At 28.8% G+C, this 21,847-nt stretch overlaps 1 protein-coding gene across 1 annotated transcript in view; it reads right to left on the bottom strand.

The window, feature by feature from the left end:
- LOC129972623 (uncharacterized) overlaps positions 1 to 21,847 on the bottom strand; it is a 37,067-nt gene that overhangs the window by 1,696 nt on the left and 13,524 nt on the right. Inside the window, exons 8-15 of the mRNA XM_056086830.1 lie at positions 18,706 to 18,926; positions 18,514 to 18,589; positions 18,201 to 18,255; positions 9,236 to 9,622; positions 8,268 to 8,601; positions 6,208 to 6,407; positions 3,836 to 4,099; positions 1,559 to 1,732 (exon numbers count right to left, since the gene is read on the bottom strand). Of these exons, the coding sequence (XP_055942805.1) occupies positions 1,559 to 1,732; positions 3,836 to 4,099; positions 6,208 to 6,407; positions 8,268 to 8,601; positions 9,236 to 9,622; positions 18,201 to 18,255; positions 18,514 to 18,589; positions 18,706 to 18,926 (1,711 nt within the window). The remainder of the gene's footprint in view (positions 1 to 1,558; positions 1,733 to 3,835; positions 4,100 to 6,207; positions 6,408 to 8,267; positions 8,602 to 9,235; positions 9,623 to 18,200; positions 18,256 to 18,513; positions 18,590 to 18,705; positions 18,927 to 21,847) is intronic.

Below are 21,847 nucleotides of genomic sequence, written 5' to 3'. Positions count from 1 at the left end.
ATTTGTTTTTTCTGGTGTTTGTTTTTTATTAATTGCATTTAAGAGAGCTTGATCTATGTTGAGAATCATTTACTTCATGCAACTATGTTAAGTAATTTATTTCACTTGTCACTGACGTAAAATAGAATAATTTTAGTTTGAACATATATCTCTAAGAGAGGATAAGAGCCCCGTTCTTAATGTAACTACGTTAAGCTACTTATTCCACTTAACGTTTGTGGAAAATGAAGTTCCTGTGTCGATAGCTCGGGCATGAGAATGAGAAATTGCCGTATATGTAAGCAGGTTCTTACTTTCTTGGTGGGTGATAGGACTATTTTACGACCACAGATTCTGATATTATTCGTTGTGGCGTCTAAAGAGGGAGATTCGGTTCTTTATAATTATGAAAGTGGAAAATGAATTAATTTCAATTTCGCTGTCTAGCACTATCCCTTGTTTAATCCAGTCAATAAAGTCATTAATTTCATTTATCCTTTATGGAAAATGACAAACCTTAGTTTTTATCGTTTAATTTCAAATAAACGTTTTTCACAGAATAAGAATTAGCTGCTAACTGAATTCGGTTTATAATTTATTCCACTTATAGTTTGAGGAAAATGAGTTAGTAAACTTAAGTTTCTGTTTTTTAATGCAGCAGACGGGCCCTGAAGAACAGAGTGTTCTAATTATAAATGAGGGTAGAGATTATTATAAAGACAGATATAACATGAGAGAATAGAATAAATGAGACTAATCACAAATAGAGAGAAAACCATTCATAATTCGACTGATCAGTTGAGTAATCACTTCGTTTTAATATTTTGTTAAAATGGACATTTTTTTTATATGATAGAAATTTTTAAAAGAGTTAAAATTTGCGTTTGAGTTTTGAACGCTTAGCATTATATTTTATTCTATATCAATTGATGTACCTGGCATTACTCAGAATTAAAGTACTACCACGTATACTATATAATAATTTTATATAAAATTATTATAATAGACACCATTCTTTTATTATATCACATTATTCGATTGTCTACTTCTGGGCATTAGTCATTTGTAATATCTTGAAAACGAAGTTTATATACTAAGTTCTTTCTTTTGATTCTTTTAAACATCGATAAATATAATTACTTTAAACCAATAAAAACATTTCACAAGATATGAACAAGAGATTTGTACTAGAGCAGATAAAAGTCTAACTTTGTATCAAAATTGTCTGGGTTAAATGAAAAAAAATAAGTAAGTAATTGAAATCGAAGAAAAAAAATGCATAGAAAAAAGTTTGGTATTTCTGAAAAAGTAAAATTTTGAATTTTATGATGGCACAAAAGTATATTTAGTAAAAACATTTTCTTTGATATTACTGCTGAAAACGGCAAAATTTAAGTAAATTTTTAATTAACTAAATATTTAATAGTTCCACTCTAAGAAGTTGACAGTTATCTTTCTCTTGTCCTAAAGAATAAGTTTACAAAGTTTTGTTAAAATCTACCGAGTCAGTTTAGGAGATGGGGAACATACGTATATACATACATAGCCAATATAAAGTATTTATACTAAGATGACTTACCTACTCCAAACGTGACTGGCAATTCCGGCCTCTTTTTTCTTTCGGTTTGTATGTACCTCGACGGATTAAATTTTTTAGGTTCTTCAAACACTTCTGGATCGTAGTGGGTCGAGTAAAAGTTCATAGCTAGTATGGCCCCTTTTGGTATTTTGTATCCTCTTAAAGTGGTTTCCTCTGAAGGAAAAGATTTACAGTGAGGTATTGAACAAGGAAGTGAAAAAATGTTTTTCATTTGAATTGATTTCTAATTTAAAAAAAGAGTTAAAAACTTTTCTCTCATACAGAGGACACTTGTTGTTCTGCTTGGCTAATAGATTAAAATATAATAGTTTTAAAAAAGCCTTTGAAATTTTATTAGAATTGATTTTATAATTATTAAGCTAAGATAAGATTTCAGATTGTTATTTTTCAATTTTTTATTATTAAATCTAATGTAAAGATCAAGAGTTTAGTTTTAAACTGGATCCATCACAAAATTCGAATTCGAAGCGATTAATTTAAAATTAAAGCATTTTTAAGACGTTTTAAGCCCATATTTTCAGTTTTTATCCTGAAATACTATTAAAAATAATTTTATAATTTAATATTAATTTACTTTCTATAAGATGATATTATATCGATTTGTTACTTTAAAAATATTCGTACACTTATTAATTTGATAAAAATAGCAATGTGATTTCCAGTTACAGTTTGTTTATCTAAAAAAGTAATTTGAGTAAATTGCATCTTTTTTCAATAAATAAAGTTTTCAAGATCATTTAAAGTCGGAGAGACTAAGACTAAAATAGCAATTTGATGATAGAAGGATTAACATGATTAAACACGATTACCACAACGATTATTTATAAAAAAAGTCTTATTGAACATAGCATGCAGCGCCGGAAAGACTTGACGTTGTATGATGGAAAATTTCGAAAGAAATTGCCGAATCAAATATCGTTCTTATTATTTAACTATCGTTTAGAACTAAAAGGTATAGTCAAGTATATTTCATCTGATTGTCTGAAATAGTTCGTTATACAAATAAACTAAATTAAATCACTATGACTATATGAAAAAGGAAAATATTGACTTTGGTAATTAAAAACAATGAAAAAATTTGGAGAAACCAGTCCTATTTACGCTTAAACAACAAGCGGTTTTAACCAATATTACAACAATGTTTTTAAATGGTTAAAAATTTAATTGAAATTAAAATAGATTACAAAAAATATTGAAATGGCAATAAAACCGAATCAATGACAATCACAAATTTTAAATGCAAAGAAAAAAAAAAAGGCGTTGAACAAAAATGGTATCAAGAGAAATAAGATAAGAATATAAAATTTTCAGCATGAAGATAAAATTTAAAAACATTACATTATTCATTAAAATCATTAAAATACTTGTGAGAGATATATGCTGAAATGTCTAGTTCAAAATATTTAGTTAATCAGCATAGTAAAAATTTTAGTTCGAAATGAAATTCCTCTTTTTAATCTTATTCCTCCAAAATTATTCCTTAAAGATATGAAAGTAATTCAAATCATAATCTCAATTGAAAAAAATAGAACTATTTGTAACATGCTAAAATAAGTATAGACCTGTAGAATTAAGAGGCACTAAAAAGTATTTAAAATTATAAATCTTTTCATCCTTGATCTTCAGAAATTATTTTATTAACTGTTGAGAGAATTATTTAATCTAAAATTGTATTTGTAATTAAAATTAATGCAGATAATGGACGAGAAAAAAATCTTTACGTATTGTATCAAGAGTAGAATGTTACAAAAAATCAATCGTTAAGAATACAGAAAGAAATAGAGAAGATTTTATATTAGTAGTTAAGTTAAATAAGCTATGTGTTTTTTTCGTCAGTTAATATATTTTATTTTGAAAACGTTCTTAATAAAAGTTCTAAGAAAGTAATAGTTAAAAAAATGTAATAATTCATTTGAACATTTAAATTCGAAAACTATCTGCTTCATTTTTTTCTTAGGGGAAAAGACGAATTTTTAGTTTAACTAAAACATTATCATTCAGTTTTTTTCAATCAGACCAAAACAGAGTTTTTTCAGTCTAATTTCTCCTTGTAAGATTAATTATTATAATGTTTTTTTGTTTTCAAAATTTCAGTCATCTTTTATTAAAACATTTTCTAATACAAATATGAGGACAAAGTATATGAGACCAAAGTATTCGTATATTGATATACGATATATTCGTATATTGATACGATATACGTATATTGATACGAATTGATATATCAGGATTCATACATATGTTTTAAATACTTACTTGTACATTCCAATGTGGGAAAAACATTGAAGAAATCAGCGTTTCGCATTGTTTCCAATACATAAGCGTTGAAATAACAAAGCTTACTCTTGTCCTCAATAGCAGGCTGCCTGTCCACGCCTATAACTTCTAGGATTTCTTTATAAATTTTATCCTCTTCTTCAGGGAACTCCAGTACGTTTTTGACAAAAAGGCTCGCGAAAGATGCAACACCAAAAACGCCATCACCCAAAAATTGTACTATGGAACCCACTAATGCTTCATCTGTAGAAATATATACATTTTTTTTGATTACTTACAAAGTGTGACCAATCTTCTCACGGAATATGAGGAATTCAATTTGAACAATTGTTTGACTAAAATTATGTAGTGCAGTTAAATATTTATCGTTTGAAATAGTTAAGAGAAAGAAAAAAAATAGCATGGTAATTTAAGATAGATTGTTTCATGTTATGTTAGTTTTAAAATGCTCAGTATTTTGAGGAGTGTGAACAAAATATAGTCAGAGATTATTAAAGAATGTTTTGAACTGAAACTGTACTATCAGCAAATATTGAATATAATCTCAATTATCATTACTATGCACATTAAAATTAAGTTTATCCAGTAAATGTAAATGCAAAGATTTATTGTATTAAAGAATGTTTTGAACTGAAACTGTACTATCAGCAAATATTGAATATAATCTCAATTATCATTACTATACACATTAAAATTAAGTTTATCCACTAAATTTAAATGCAAAGATTTATTGTATTAAAGAATGTTTTGAATTGAAACTGTACTATCAGTAAATATTGAATATAATCTCAATTATCATTACTATGCACATTAAAATTAAGTTTATCCAGTAAATGTAAATGCAAAGATTTATTGTATTAAAGAATGTTTTGAACTGAAACTGTACTATCAGCAAATATTGAATATAATCTCAATTATCATTACTATGCACATTAAAATTAAGTTTATCCAGTAAATGTAAATGCAAAGATTTATTGTATTAAAGAATGTTTTGAACTGAAACTGTACTATCAGCAAATATTGAATATAATCTCAATTATCATTACTATACACATTAAAATTAAGTTTATCCACTAAATTTAAATGCAAAGATTTATTGTATTAAAGAATGTTTTGAATTGAAACTGTACTATCAGTAAATATTGAATATAATCTCAATTATCATTACTATGCACATTAAAATTAAGTTTATCCAGTAAATGTAAATGCAAAGATTTATTGTATTAAAGAATGTTTTGAATTGAAACTGTACTATCAGTAAATATTGAATATAATCTCAATTATCATTACTATACACATTAAAATTAAGTTTATCCAGTAAATTTAAATGCAAAGATTTATTGTATTAAAGAATGTTTTGAATTGAAACTGTACTATCAGTAAATATTGAATATAATCTCAATTATCATTACTATACACATTAAAATTAAGTTTATCCACTAAATTTAAATGCAAAGATTTATTGTATTAAAGAATGTTTTGAACTGAAACTGTACTATCAGCAAATATTGAATATAATCTCAATTATCATTACTATACACATTAAAATTAAGTTTATCCACTAAATTTAAATGCAAAGATTTATTGTTTTAAAGAATGTTTTGAATTGAAACTGTACTATCAGTAAATATTGAATATAATCTCAATTATCATTACTATACACATTAAAATTAAGTTTATCCAGTAAATTTAAATGCAAAGATTTATTGTATTAAAGAATGTTTTGAATTGAAACTGTACTATCAGTAAATATTGAATATAATCTCAATTATCATTACTATACACATTAAAATTAAGTTTATCCAGTAAATTTAAAAGCAAAGATTTATTGTATTAAAGAATGTTTTGAACTGAAACTGTACTATCAGCAAATATTGAATATAATCTCAATTATCATTACTATACACATTAAAATTAAGTTTATCCAGTAAATTTAAATGCAAAGATTTATTGTATTAAAGAATGTTTTGAATTGAAACTGTACTATCAGTAAATATTAAATATAATCTCAATTATCATTACTATGCACATTAAAATTAAGTTTATCCAGTAAATTTAAATGCAAAGATTTATTGTATTAAAGAATGTTTTGAACTGAAACTGTACTATCAGCAAATATTGAATATAATCTCAATTATCATTACTATGCACATTAAAATTAAGTTTATCCAGTAAATTTAAATGCAAAGATTTATTGTAAAATTTATACTCAAATTGAAATCAAGAAATATTCTCAAAAAGACGAAATTTTTTAATAATCCTGAGCATTATGATGTTTTTATAATGTTTTTATTGCATCTAGTCATGTTAATTTATCTGCCCAAAGATTTTTTTTAAATAAATTATCTGACCAGTAAAATACTCAGCTGTGGAATCTCCTCTGCTTCGTCTTTGGTCCCTTTCTTTAAAATATTCGTCTATGATATCTCTGGGGTTCTCTGGATCGTATGTTGCTTTGTGTTCATTGATTATTTCATATACCAATTCCATCATTTGGTTTTTACATTTGATGCCTTCAGAGAAATGAGGGATGAATGGGAAGATGAAGTATCTAAAGAGAAACATAAGATGAAATTTTTCCTATTATGCTTGAATTGAGAATAATTAAAATTTGACGAATTAATAATTTAACGATAGAATTAATATATTTTCTGGAATCGTTGATGAAATAAGCAAAGACAACGATATATTATATATTTCAAATTTATTTAAAAAATTAATATTAGTGAACCAATTAATTTCAAGATCCCATCATTTCATTAATGGTTTCATATTGATTTAGTCCTCCTAAACTCGTTATTATTAAGTGAAAATCAAGAAACGAATTTTTAACTTCAAAATATTATATAATAAAACCAACTGAATCAAAATTTTATGCAAATCAACATTTTTTTTTTGTAACAATGGAATGATAGGTCCCGCCGTTTTGAAATATTTAATACTAAACCGCTTATATGTTCGCATTTACTATCAGTAAATTACGAAATGCAGAATGAGAAAAATTGTTCTAAACTCTCTTGGGCTGATGATTTTTCACAATAAAACAACTTTAGCAATTTTAATTAAAAATTAATTACAATTTAAATATTTTTCTCCATAATTCGGTGGATATTATTGCATAAAATATTTTTTATATCTCTTTAAAATTTAAAAAATAAACTTTTTAGTTACATCAATTTTTACTGATTTTAATAATTAAAAAATACTTTAAAGAGTTGAGTTTAAAATAAATATTAAAAGGAAACACCACTTTTTTGTAAATGCACTTAAATACTTCGAATAAAAACTCTATCACCAAAAATAGTACAATACTTTATTTTGTGAGATATACTTGTTACACATTGTGTGAAAAGCCTTAGCTTGAAGGGATACGAAAAAGGGAAATTATTAATGCAAATTGAGATTAGATATGTAGGGGATTCAAAAAATCAGGTAACAAGAGTTTTCCAAAGGGGGAAAAAACTCCATGCACGAATTATATTCTTTATCTAAATGGAATAGATGATCACAATATTCAAACATCATCGGTAAACAGAATTAATTATGTCGCAACGCTTCAAAATTTCTGTTAGAAAATGGCAGCATTGACAGAAACGTGGTCAGTGATTAAAGTGCGAAGTGTAATAAGATTTTATGTCTAAAGAAAGGATCTTTAGCTGAAATTCATTGCCAATAGCGGAAGTTTATGGAGTGACTGATATGTTAGGAAAACATAAGAGATTTTGATGCAAGGAACTTTAATAACGCAGAACCGATATGTGGATCAAGCAAAAATGAGGGTGGCCAAACCTGTCCACAATAGTTGATGATACCTTGTATTATTTTGAAGGCCTGACTGAATCGTCGCAATCATATGAGAAATATCGCACATGAACTCAATATCTTCATTGAAATATAGTGAACAAAGCATTGAGTTACTAGAAGATATATTGTCGCCTAGTACTGTGACAACAAAAAGACAAATAAAAAAAAGAAAGTCACCAGAACGGGATTTTCTTTCTAGCATTTAATACGATATCAGTAGTAAGGCATTTCTTTCATACATTATATCGCTTTAGGATCATAATTTAACATTTGAGACGAAGGAATCGATGCAGAAGTTTAGAAAATAATCATTAAGTGACCTGGAACCTTTTTTTTTTCTATAGCGGTTAGATAGATTGATTTAATGATTGTAGAAATGTTTCATCAATCATGGTGACAAATCAAAATTAACTACGTATCAATACATTTCTAATTTATTTCGTTGATTTCGAATAAAATCTTTCTCTCAGAGAATTTGTCACATTTTTTTGAAGCATTTTGGTGTTCTGTAGTTTATTTGGGAATTTGAAATCTTTTGCCAAGATAACGATTAATTTAATATTTAGTTATTTAAGGTAATAATATAAAAGAAAATGGAAGTTCTTACTTTGCAAATGTCCCACACATCAGCATATTCAGTGGTCTCATACTCATAACTTTTCCAAAATACAATTTTTTAAATTGTTTTATCTGTTCTTCCGTTATTCCAGTTTCACCGAACAAAGTAAGTCGCATTATCGTGGCGCATTTTTCAGTTAATAATTCTATCAAGTTGATGGGTTCCCCTTTCTTAGCTTTCAAATCGTTGATGGTAGATTTGATGGAATCGTACAAAGGACCAGCTATATTGGACTTGATGGAGTTTGAGCCGCGTTCTTTCATGACTTGCACAAAGAATTTTCTAATAGCTAACCAAGGTTCTCCAGTCAAATAAGATATGCCTTCAAAAAGAATTAAAAAAGAATATTAGAAAATTATTTCCAAATTATTCTTCATAATAGGTATATTTGTAAAAGGCCTTTTTTGCACTCTAACAATGTTATGACAATAGAGCAAAAATGGGAGCAATCATGTAAATTAATCTGGTTAAATCATGCACTCTTTTGACATTTTTAGTGGACCTCGAGCGTAACGAAGATAAAAAATATCAAATGCTAAAAAGTAATTTCAAATTACTACTTTTATTGTAAGATGTGAATAATTATACAAATAATTTCTTTTAGAGTTGCAAAAGATAAAAAAAAAAAAAAATAGAAATTTATTTAACAATTACTTGTGAATTTCTGTTTGATATACATGCATACATGCATTATTACCTTGATTCAATCAATTTTGTATTATTTAAGTTTTATATTTTTGTATTCATTAAGTTTTATATTCTTGTATTCATTAAGTTTTTTTAGAAATTATTTATTTTCTGCCTTAAAAGATTTCCTTCTCTATATATCAGGTTTTATAATTATACAAAATCAGCATTAATATAAAATAATTAAAATTTGATGATATTTTAAAGCACTCTTGGCTAAAATTAATTAAAAAAATGTTCATACCGAGAATTGAATATATTTTTTTTACCTCCATTGGAAAGCTGGTTTCCGAGGTTGTAACCTGACATTCGATCGGTGAAACATTCGGATTTGGATACGAGAGCTTCGCGAAATGCTTTGAAACTTCCCAAGTGTATGTACAGACGACCGGTACACGTGAAACTGAAGATGTCGCCATACTTCTTTTTCAATGCATCTAACTTCAGATGGCAATCAGCGTTGCTCATGAAAGGTAAATATCCGAAATATGGCAAACCTATTGGACCTGGAGGCACATCCTTATATCTTATAGTAAAATATGCCAAAGCCAGCAGTGGAATTGCAAGTAAAATGGTGAGAGAGAGAGGAGAAAATGTTTCCATAATTCCATTGATTAAGTCTACTTGCATCTTGACGGGATGGATTTGAATAAAGTCTGAAAGAAATTAATTTTTTATAATGTTTACAATGAGAAACGTATTCATTTAATAAAAACGTATTAAACGTATAATAAATTTAATGTTTTATTATCTCAATAATCGTTACATATAGCTACATTTTTTATAGTTTTAAGACTAGATTCAGTATTTAAATCCAAAGCCAAGAGGCTATTTATTATATTTCGTTGAAAATTTAAACATGAGTATCTAAGTAATAAGGAATTAAACAGAATTACTTCGAATTAAGATTTTGAATATCCAGAAATCCCTGATTAAGCACTGAGAAACGTAATCTTCAATATATAATATATTTTTGATAGTTTATGTGTTTAAATTAATTTTTTAATAAGCGTATTCGAATAAATTTATTGTTTTATTATCCCAATAATCTTTGCATATAGCTACATTTTTTTATACTTTAGACTGGATTATTCAATATTTATATTTAAGGGTAAAGGTTATTATATTTCCTTGAAAATTTAAATATGAACAACTAAGTAATAACGAATTAATCAAAAATATTTTAATTTAAGATTTTGAATATCCAGAAATGTGTGATTAAGCACTGAGAAAAGTAATCTTCAATATATTATATATTTTTGAAAGCTTATGTGTTTAAATTAATTTTTTAATAAAAACAATAGGCGGTGTTCTTTTTTTCATCACACATTTCTTCATCAATATCAAATAATTTTTTAATGAATTTTCAAAGGTAAATTTATTTATTAGAGGCTGTTGATGTATTTACTAAAATCAGAAGCATATTATCGGAAAATCTCTAGAATATCTATCTATACGTCAAGTGTAAATCACCAACTATTCAAATAAGAATCAGTATTCAAGAAAGAATCTGCATTAAAATTAATTATGTCAAATAAGTTATTAGAATATTATTCATTATGTCAAATAAGTTTTGATACGAAAAGAAAAATTACATTAATTTTCGTATTTGAATTGTAAGCACTTCTGTTTATCTTGTCAATAATTTAAAGTGATGTTTGCTTACGTTTCGTGTACAAGAAAATAACAGAACACAAAAAGGTTTTAGCATGCCATAAAATGAAATAAATATTATAAATGAAACTAATATTTAAGATATTGCTATTTTGCTGTACAATAACTCTTTTGAAAGGTTGAAAAACTGTTTATAAATGGAAAAATATAAATAATTTTAACTTAAATTTTTATAAAAAGAGATTGATAACAAAAATTTTATGTTCATAATTATTTTTTTTAAATCCATCTTTAAGCAATTTTTTTTATATAACGATCATAAATTCTCCAGTAAAAATACGCTAAAAAGAATGGTCTAACTCTCTTTCTTTCATTTTTAAGTATGTGATGTAATTAGCAGAGAGACTTGTCAAATGATTTAAAGAAAGTATTACGTGAAAAATTATCTTAAAACTTTCAAATAAAATTGTATAGAAATACAAATTATAGAATCTGAATTAATAACTAAACAAATCAGTATAAACACTCACTTTAAATTAATTTTTCTTTCGGAAAGATCCAGTTAAAAACCATCAACTTTGTGTCATCCACTAACTGAAATGCGTAAGGCTATTTTATTTTTGATACTAAACATGTAGTTACTTTTTTATTTTCATTCTTGAAATGTAATATCTTCGCGAGATTTGGTATCTATGCAATGAGTACTTTCAGAGTCAATGTTTTTTTTTCACGCTTTTCTATCCTTTTTTTATTTTTGAATCTGTTTAAAGGTCAGTGCTATAAGAAGAATGAAATCATTCTAGAATCTTGTTCGTTATCTGTCAGGTTATCACATTTCTACTGCATATTTTTCCTGAAACGCATTTTCCTTTTACCTACTGTTTTTCTCGTGTATGAGCTAAATTATTTTAATTGCAATACATTTTAATATGCTGTTTTTTCAAAACAGATTTTGAGATTTGTAAATAATTTTTACACTTTCTTTGTGAATTTTTATAAAGGAATTAACATTTTTTTGTAATGTATGCTATGTAATTTCGATTTAAATTTTAATGTCCAATCCAATTTTTCCTTTCCAATTTTTAACATATTTAGCACTTACGACCCAATACTAGAGATATTTCTTGATTATCCCTCCTATTTAAAATTGCATATCTTTGTATTCTATATTTTATGTAAATATTTAATAACATTTAAATAATTAGCTTGCTTTTCTTCTAGTCATATCAGATTTTTCTTCAATTTTTAATCAGGAATTATCCGAAAATTCAGAGGTTTTAGATTGAATACAGTATATTTCTTCTTGTTTATTATTATATTAGCCGCCTTTAGTGATCAGTTAGTTCCCCAGGTTTAGTTCTCGCTAAAATTTTCAATTAAATATTTCGCTTAACTTGGTCTCTTAATAGCTTCTTCAGAAAAATAATTTTTTTTTTAAGTCTCAAATTTTGATTGTCAAATAACTCATATTATTATAGAAGCATCTTTCTATAATAGTATACTATCATTGTGTTATGTATTTCTAATTTTCTGCCAACTCCCTTAAAATTTGAACTTTAAATTGAAGCAGAAGTATTTAAACTTCATTTAATACACAAAATTTGCTGAAACCAATCATATTTTTAAAAAATATGAGTACAGAAAACAAGAAAACAGATAATTAGCTTTGAAGTCTTATTTGTGCTATAGAATAGTTCTTTATAATTTATGCAATATCTCAAAGAATTATTTAATAAAAATTTCTTTGATTCATCATACAATTTCAATTTTTAGTTTCACTTTCAAAAGGGTGTATAAAGAATAGACATGGGACGTAAATAATAATATTTTATTTAGTTTCAGTAATAAATGTTTTTTTGAAAAGATTATGAAATCCGAATTTGATTCAATCCTTTTGTCCTCCAGAATCGGATTCAATGAAACGTTCTTAACACCCTTTTAAACAAGTAAATAAAATTTTAAAAACTTCCTATCTTCAGCGTTTAAATTTAACCGAGTTATGAAGTTTGGCTTAATTTTTTTTAGAAATATCAATAATTTAATAATTTTGTTAATCAACCTTAGGAAAACTCTGGGCGCTGATTAGCGTATCTTCTTTGAGAATGGTTGGTATAAAATTGCGAGTTTTTGTAAGATTATTAGTTAAGTTTTCATAACGCACTTAATTTTAGTCGCAATGGATTAGATTCTCCTTTTTATTAAAAATTTTAATATTTCATGAAGATTTATTTAATACGAGTATACGGAAGGTGAGTGTAATCGATTTAACGTCTAGCATACGCCCACCGCTGAATGACCGGAGATTTATTAAGGTTAGAATGGAGCTTATTTGCGCCTTGAATATCGCATTATTGAGAGAACAAAAGCAATTTTTTCCCAGTCTGATTAGGGAAATGACCACGGATACCCATGGGACATGGGAATCAACCGAATAAAATATTATAATCATAGTAAAAAAATGCTGTCCAAAACACTAGGGTGTGTTAAATTTTTGAAAGAGCAAGCGTCTCCTCAGTGGTAGATAAATTCTCCATAGCAATTCAAATCCCCATTGATTCTGCTGATAAAACAGCGTATGTTATGCAAATACTAACTACATACATCCCGAAAGAAGTTGGTCAACATGAAAAGGCATGTTGGATCTGTCAATAACGAACAGGCGTAGTCTTCTCAAAACTTTCTCTCATACTCTAATAGTGCCTTGTATAGCAGTGGCGTGCAATAGTTACAAATATCAAACTTTGAGGGGAATTTAGCTTTTCTACTGAATCTTTCGTGTTATCTTTGGCGAATTATATAGTGAATAATCTCTGGCATGGGGTTAATAGTATCCGAAAATCGAATTTGTGTTTTAAAATCCTTTTTAGCGGTCGAAGAAAACATTTTACAAAAAAAAAAATAATCTTGTTTTCCGAAAAAACACGTGTCATATTTGATTACATTTGAGGTATTGCTTTCACGTGTTTCTAAAAATACAGACCGGTAGATGGTTAGTTTCTTTTTGGATTTGCCTCACAATTTGACACGCGTCTAGACTATAGAAGTTAATTCAATATTAATTTTTTTTCTGTCTAGCTCTCTTCGTTTTGTAGTGTTAGAGCTAAATTATATTCGAACAGATGGACTTACAAACCGGTAGATGGTTAGTTTCTTTTTGGATTTGCCTCACAATTTGACACGCGTCTAGACTATAGAAGTTAATTCAATATTAATTTTTTTTCTGTCTAGCTCTATTCGTTTTGTAGTGTTAGAGCTAAATTATATTCGAACAGATGGACTTACAAACCGGTAGATGGTTAGTTTCTTTTTGGATTTGCCTCACAATTTGACACGCGTCTAGACTATAGAAGTTAATTCAATATTAATTTTTTTTCTGTCTAGCTCTATTCGTTTTGTAGTGTTAGAGCTAAATTATATTCGAACAGATGGACTTTCTCTGAGCGAATTTTACTGAAAATGTCATAGAAATCTACAAATCGGGTACAAAGACTATATACCGAATTTCATCGAAGCTTTAAGTTATCTTTGTCACAGATGGAATCTTCTAAAAATGTGTTTTTTCGAAGTCGGAGAGGTCTAAAACCTGGAGATTTGTCAAAGTTTGATTTTTTTTATTATTACTACGTATGAGAGAAAGCAAAGACAATAAAAATGTAATTTTGATTGCGATGATGTAAGAAATTGTATAATTATTTATTTAATAATTGATTGCATATCTCAGGTAGTGATAGTTTGGTTAAATCGCAGAAAAATAATTTATGTTCAAATTTGTTGTTAAACAAGAGCCAGTAAATGCAAAGTGGCAAAAGGGGCGTTGAGGGGAAAGGAATCTCAAACTGGCTTCGTTATAATATTTCATAAAAAGATAAGTGCTGTTGCGGATTTTCTTCAACCAAGTCTTTACACTGATTTTACAACAACCAAACCAGTGTCTCTATATTTGCTAAAATGTCAGCATTTCCTTCCAAAATGTTTAATGATGAGAATGTTAAGTGATGAAAGACTTACATTAGCGCACAAAGTGGTGGAGTTCAATGAATGTTTATGAATCCATCTAGTATGTGCGATTCTAAGGATATTTAAGATGATTGCCTGCTTTCGACTTAAATTACCAAATTTTAAAGATTTTTTATTAATTTTATAATGTTTATCATGATTTTATTCTTCCTAAATACTTCATTATTTTGCCAATCGCTTTTTAATGGCATGGAAATTGCCACTTATTAGCAATGAATTTTCAACCGTTATTATTGGATTCGCAACAGCTTTATAAGAAATCTCATTCTTTTCAATATCTGAATTTTCAGTAATACAATAACAAAACATCTACATGCATGCCTTAAAAAATAGAAAAAAAAAGTTCAATGCATTTTTGGTCTAAAGAATTGCTTGAAGGAGAAAAAATTTCCATCGATTCCAGTACGCTTTTGGAATCTATTTATAAAATAATTTATGATCTGTGATCGCTATTTTAACAACACTGTATATGGAATATGATCCCAATCTAAATACACAGTAAAATTCGGGCAATTTTACTGAAATCATTGTGCTTCTGATATATACAATGTGGCCTGGCGGTAAAGCCTTCGGAATCGGAGGGCTTCAGACTCGATTCCACCAAAGAACCGTCGTGTAAGTGGGTCTGGTCGTGACCTCCGAGAGATAAGGTCTGCTGGCTGTTGTAATGAGTCATCACGGCTAGGCGGACGCTCCGAGAAGGACGGAGATTAACATTACGCGTAACTTGCGATGTATAGCGTTATGCTATTAGTATTCAGTTTTCTATGCTATTAGCATACTTTTTTCATTAAGTTAATTCTTAATCAACGCTACATCATTGAGAGAACAAATAATATTGAAAAACTAAATCGTAATTATAATTTGTTGCTAAAACGGAAGTGATGAACAAATAGGCTTAACAGTAACAGATTCAATAACACTTTAAGTTTATATTAGGATTACAAAAGAAATACACTTACCTTCAATAATTTGTATCTTAAACTTGGTTTTGCATCGCATCCATTTCAATATAACACCATTTTGGATCAAGAAATAAATACAAAAATAGAAAAAAATGAAGGCTTATAAATACCAGCCGTCGAACACTTCGCGCTGAAAACGTGCAGAGTGACGATTGTTAACCGGCTTCTCGATCGCCTAGCAGTGATGACTCATGCAGAAGCAATGGTAGAGCCAGCAGGCCTTGTCTCTCGGAGGTCACGGTCTGGTGCATGTTAAATCCCTCGGTGCCAAACTTTCTCCCGTTGATGTCATTTGGAAGCTTGGAGAGGAGGGTGCCAGCTCAGGTGTCGCCCTCATCATCTGGCCGCAGTTTAAAATTACGAGGTCCGTCCCAAAAATAACCCTAATGTTGCTTTATAACGGGACGTTAATATAACTAAACTAAACTGATATATACAGTATCACCCAGAAGACTATCGGCCATCTAATCATCGGTAAAACAGATTCATAGCCAGATAACTATGTCGACTATCAGAAAAAAATGTATCCAATTTAGTGTCGTCGATTTATATTATATTTCGAAAGTCTGATTAAGATTTAAATTAATAATTTTCTATGGCGGAAACTCGTTAAATTTTTTAAGAGCTGGAAAATAAATAATATTTTATGTCTGAAAGAATTTGTCCAACTTTAAAACCAATTGTGCGAATGAACGACACCAGAACAATGAGCTATATATATATAAAACATGGCATTATAATGTAAGAGATGGAATCGTCTAGAAAAATGAAGTCTATAGAGGTGTATAGAGTTCGGATTGCGATTAAAGACATCCTATAGTTGCAGCGAGATAACACTATTAAAGCACTCATGCTATCGGTTAAATTGTAAATTGTTCAAATTTCGTTGAGAAGAATTCGAAATTTTCCGTAGAGCATAGGATATAACCACCAATTAAGCGGTAATTGCTGAGCCATAATATGTGTATCAGATGAAAGAATTATGTCATAACTAACATAGCCATTTGATACCGGGCCCTCCATAAAAATCGGAACAAAAGAAAGATATCAATATAATGGATATCGAAGTTTCATAAAGGATGTATTTGCGTTCCATTAAAAAAGCGTACGTACTATTCCACGCACCCATAGTGTATAGAGTGAATAAATGGTTGGAGATGTGGAACAGAGCTTAAAATATAAATCTATACATATCACAAAACAGTGTTGATGATGAACTCACGGAAATTTCATTATATGCTTGTTATCAATGTAATTTTATAATTATCTCAAATATTGGAAGGATAGTATCGTAGAAAACATAATACAATTTGTATTAAATTAAATTCTCATAAATTGTAAATTCTGTACTATTTCTTTTCCTTTTACCCCTAAGTTTAAATGCGTATTATTTATATTACTAATACAATTTTACTGATTAACTGTGCTTGCTCTGGGTCAAATTACACTAGTAATTGGGATTTGATCTACGGCACAGCAAATCTAGGCGTTTCATGTATCTTCGATATCACATCTATTTTGATAAAATCTTGGACCGCCTATTCTAATCATGTCAATTTACTCAATAAATAAGGATTCATTAAATAATAAAGCAGGCGGTTAATGAATAATTCAATATTATATTGCAACAACTTTTAAAGTCATATTAATCTTAAATAATATTAAAATCTTCCATGTTAATTCTTTTAGAAAGAATATTTCATCAAAAACTGTCTCATCATTTTATTAGAATCAAATGAACAAATTTCATATTAATAGAGTTTTCATAGAGTTTCAGATTCCAGCTCTTCAACTTAATTAAATCATTAAAAATGTTATGATATTTTTAATTATGAAAGGAAATTTTTTTCGCACATTTAAATATTGTTGAAATATAAATCTCCAATTGCATTTTGTTGAGACTTATCAGTAATAGCCTTATTGTTGAAATGTAAGAATAAAATATCACATAATTTTATTAACAATGACCCATTTAAAAAATTGCAACAATGCTAAATAATAATAATCAAATAATGGAATGTTTTATAATTGTTTTTGAGCGAGTGATCTTTCGTGCTGGTGAAATTTGCTGCATAATTTTTTTAGTGAATTTTGAGTTTAAAAAAAAACAAAAAAAAAAAAAAACTATGGATTCTTTTGTCTTTATAGCAGTTTATCTGCATATTTTGTTGTGCTGTGTTATGATCACAACATACGGCGAATTTATTTTTGTACTGCCAATATTGGCATATGCTTTGCTAATAGAACTTTTTAAATACGCAAAGTCTATGATAATGTGCGAGACAGACGTCTTTGAGGAAAACGCAGAGAACAACATTGCGATTCCCGTAGTACAAAATCGATCTGTCTTTTTGTTCTGTCATGCTCTGGGCATAAAAGCACAGTTGTCAGATACTATTGATACCGAGACTGGAAAGCCCTCTGAAACATCAATTCCAACAGTGCGCTCTTCAACAGTTTGGAGTTTCTGCAAAAAGCTAAGCATGAAAGCCAAACTGGAATTTCCGAATGATTATGAGCTCACCAAAAATGGCGAAATTCCAATCGTCATCTCTAAGGATGTCTACATGATCTGCACATCCTTAGAAATCAAAGCCAAACTCCGTTCCTAAATCTAGAATTTATCATCTTCGGATGCCAGGAAACTGCTCAGAAGTTGGCTGAGAACTACTGAACCCTGGACCAACCAAAGCCTGAAAGAACAACAATAAGCGAGGAATAATCATTCATATATTTTTTCGACATATTCTTTTACTGCTGCTTATGTGCGATATGTGTCAGAAAATGATGACACTATGGTGGAATTTACTATGTTTCTTCTAATGCCAATTCCTTTTTCGAATCTGGGTGAGAGTTCCTTACAAAGAGCAATTCAATGAACTGCTTATTGATGGCATACTTTTACACCTATCTCTTCTACTACTTATTAAAGGAAAAAGAAAAGAAAGTACTTGCTTTGTTTCTTCGAATGCCAGGAAACTGCTCAGAAGTTGGCTGAGAGCTTCTGAACCCTGGATCAACCGAAGACTGAAAGAAGAACAATACTGGAGAGATAATCATTCATATATTTTTTCGACATATTCTTTTTCTGTTGCTTTTTTGCGATATGTGTCACACAATGATGACACTATGGTGGAATTTACTATGTTTCTTCAAATGACAATTCTTTTTTGGAAACTGGGTGAGAGTTCCTTACAAAGAGATATTCAATGAACTGCTTATTGATGGCCATACTTTTACGCCTATCTCTTCTACTACTTATTGAAGGAAAAAGAAAAGAAAGTACTCGCTTTGTTTCTTCGAATGCCAGGAAACTGCTCAGAAGTTGGCTGAGAACTTCTGAACCCTGGACATCAACCAAAGACTGAAAGAACAACAATAAGCGGATGATAATCATTCATATATTTTTTCGACATATTCTTTTACTGTGCTTAATTGCGATATTTGTCACACAACGATGACACTGCAGTGGAATTTACTAATGTTTCTTCAGATGTCAATTCCTTTTTTGGAAGTTGGATGAGAGTTCCTTACGAAGAAAAATTCAATAAACTGCTTGCATATGGCCATAATTATACGCCTATCTCTTCTGTTACTTATTAGAGAAAAAAGAAAATAAAGTACTCGTTTTGTTTCTTCGGATGCCAGGAAACTGTTCAGAAGTTGGCTGGGAACTACTGAAGCCTAGACCAACCGAAGACTGAAAGAACAACAACAAGTGAGGGATAATCATTTATATATTTTTTCGACACATTCTTTTACTGCTACTTATTTGTGATATTTGTCACAGAATAATGACACTGCGGTGGAATTTACTAATGTTTCTTCAGATGCCAATTCTTTTTTTGGAAGTTGGGTGACAGTTCTTTACAAAGAAAAATTCAATAAACTACTTTCATATGGCCATAATTATACGCCTATCTTTTCTGTTACTTATTGGAGGAAAAAGAAAAGAAAGTACTCGTTATGTTGCTTCGGATGCCAGGAAACTGCTCAGAAGTTGGCTGGGAACTACTGAGCCCTGGACCAACCGAAGACTGAAAGAACACTAATAAGCGAGTGACAATCATTCATATATTTTTTTTCGACACATTCTTTTACTGCTGCTTGTTTGTGATATTTGACATACAATGATGACACTGGTGGAGTTCACTACGTTTCTTTAGATGTTAATTCTGGATATTAAGTTAAGATCAGTTGTCCACTGAAATTTCCGAAAATACAAAGAACTATTAAGTGAACGATGAGTACTTGCAAATGCTTTTATTCTTCTACTGATTATTTGAGGAGGAACAAATTAAAAACCATTTAGTTTGCTAATTCGACTGCCTGAGACCTGTTAAATAGTTAACTGAGTGCTGCGGAATACAGGAATGATCAAAGATAGAATAAGCACCTTAATGAGAGATGAAAATTCTATATTATTCAGAGCGCAATCAGAAATATCACCTTCCCGAACATGTGCTTTCTGACGAACAGTTTTGTATTTGAAAAAACTATGTAAATCAACAGAATTGCCTAATGTCTAATTAATTATTTCATACCTTATATAACTTTATAGATTTAATTCAAAATGATTTTTAGTTGCCTTTATTTACAATAGTGTTTGAAATAAATAATTTTGATTTTTGTTCATTTTGTTTTGGTATGAATATTTGCGTTTGATATTCTGTTTGAAAATTCAATAATTTATCAGATTTGCATTTCAATATTAAAATGGATAATTTGTCGGAAAGGAAGAAGAAAGAATATGGAAATTCTATGCTGTCACCAAGAACACACAACTAATCGAAATTTCTGAATTTCTCCATTTAAAGAATTGAGCGAAAAGTCTATTATAAAATTACCTCTTTAGAAATATGAAATATGCAAAACTAATCAAAATGAAATATATATTTCATTTTTTCTATAAATTTTTCCAAGGCTGATTTAAATAAATTGGGATTAATTCCATATTAAAGTATTTGGGTTTATTTTTCATATATACACGTAGAACCTTCCATCAGCCATACGTATACCTTCAGCCATAACGCAATATGTATCCATCTAATTTTCTATTAGCTCCCGTAGAATTTATGGTTTAAATTAAAGTGGAAATGATTAAACTGCAATAAATATAATAGTATTTTTTTTTACTGAAACGAAGCATTTTTTAAAAAAATATGAGTACTGAAAACAGAGTCGCTAAGTATTTAAACTTTATGGGCACTAAAGAATATTTTTCTTAATTTATATAATATCTCAAAAAGTTTTCAACAAAATTTTCTCAGATTCATCATGAACAGATCGATTAATTAACAATGTTTAGTTTTAAATGCATCAAACACTAAAAAAATAAACAGAATCGTTTGGAATAATCTGTCCAAAACATATTAAGGCTTCAAAACCAAGTCCGTATCCGTTGTTAACAATCAGAACAGAATGCGTATGCGTGAATTTTCAACGCCAATTATGGTAACGTAAATGCGTGAATTTTCTACGCCAGTTGGGGTAACGCTATGCAGATTAGAAATTTTTAATTTTCTTTATTCTGTTTTATTTTAATTCAAAAGTATTTCAGAATGAATCTGAAAGATCGATTAATTAGCAATGTTTAACTTTAAATGCATCAAACTTTAAGAAAATAAACAGAATCCTTTGAAATAATCTACCGAAAATTTCTTAAGTCTATCCTCTTTAGCGTGGGAAAAAAAACAATTGAAGCCTTACTCATTTGGCGGTAAGGAAATGAAAAGATTTTTTTGGTGGAAAAGTTAGTTTTTAATTAATAATTAAAATTCTATTTAAAAATTCAAAAAAAGGGACCCCAGCTGCACATTCCCGACTTCCAAGGTATGCAATTGCCGATTTGGTAGCTGTAGGTCGAACGGTCTGGCCTGTAGAACACCAACACACACACACACACACACACACACACACACACACACACACACACACACACACACACACACACACACACACACACACACACACACACACACACACACACACACACACACACACACACACACACACACACACACACACACACTGAGCTATATATAAGTATAGATGTCACACACTAATGTGTATATAAAATTGAAAAAAATTAGTAATTTAGTAGAACATTTATTGACACAATAAAATTGCATAAAATAATATTCTATTTTTCTTTAGACCAATTTTCCTATTAAATGCATATTCCTAATTCTACCTGTTTAAAAATTAGGTGTTTTCACTTGATTAGAGTGGATATCCTGTATACATTAGCCATATTTGCCTTAAGAAATACAGAATTATGAAGTA

The sequence above is a fragment of the Argiope bruennichi genome, chromosome 1, assembly GCF_947563725.1.
Source record: "Argiope bruennichi chromosome 1, qqArgBrue1.1, whole genome shotgun sequence".
In the NCBI taxonomy this organism is placed as follows: domain Eukaryota; kingdom Metazoa; phylum Arthropoda; class Arachnida; order Araneae; family Araneidae; genus Argiope; species Argiope bruennichi.
The sequence above is the reverse complement of the archived record's forward strand: the minus strand, read 5'-3'. Positions and strand labels throughout refer to the sequence as shown.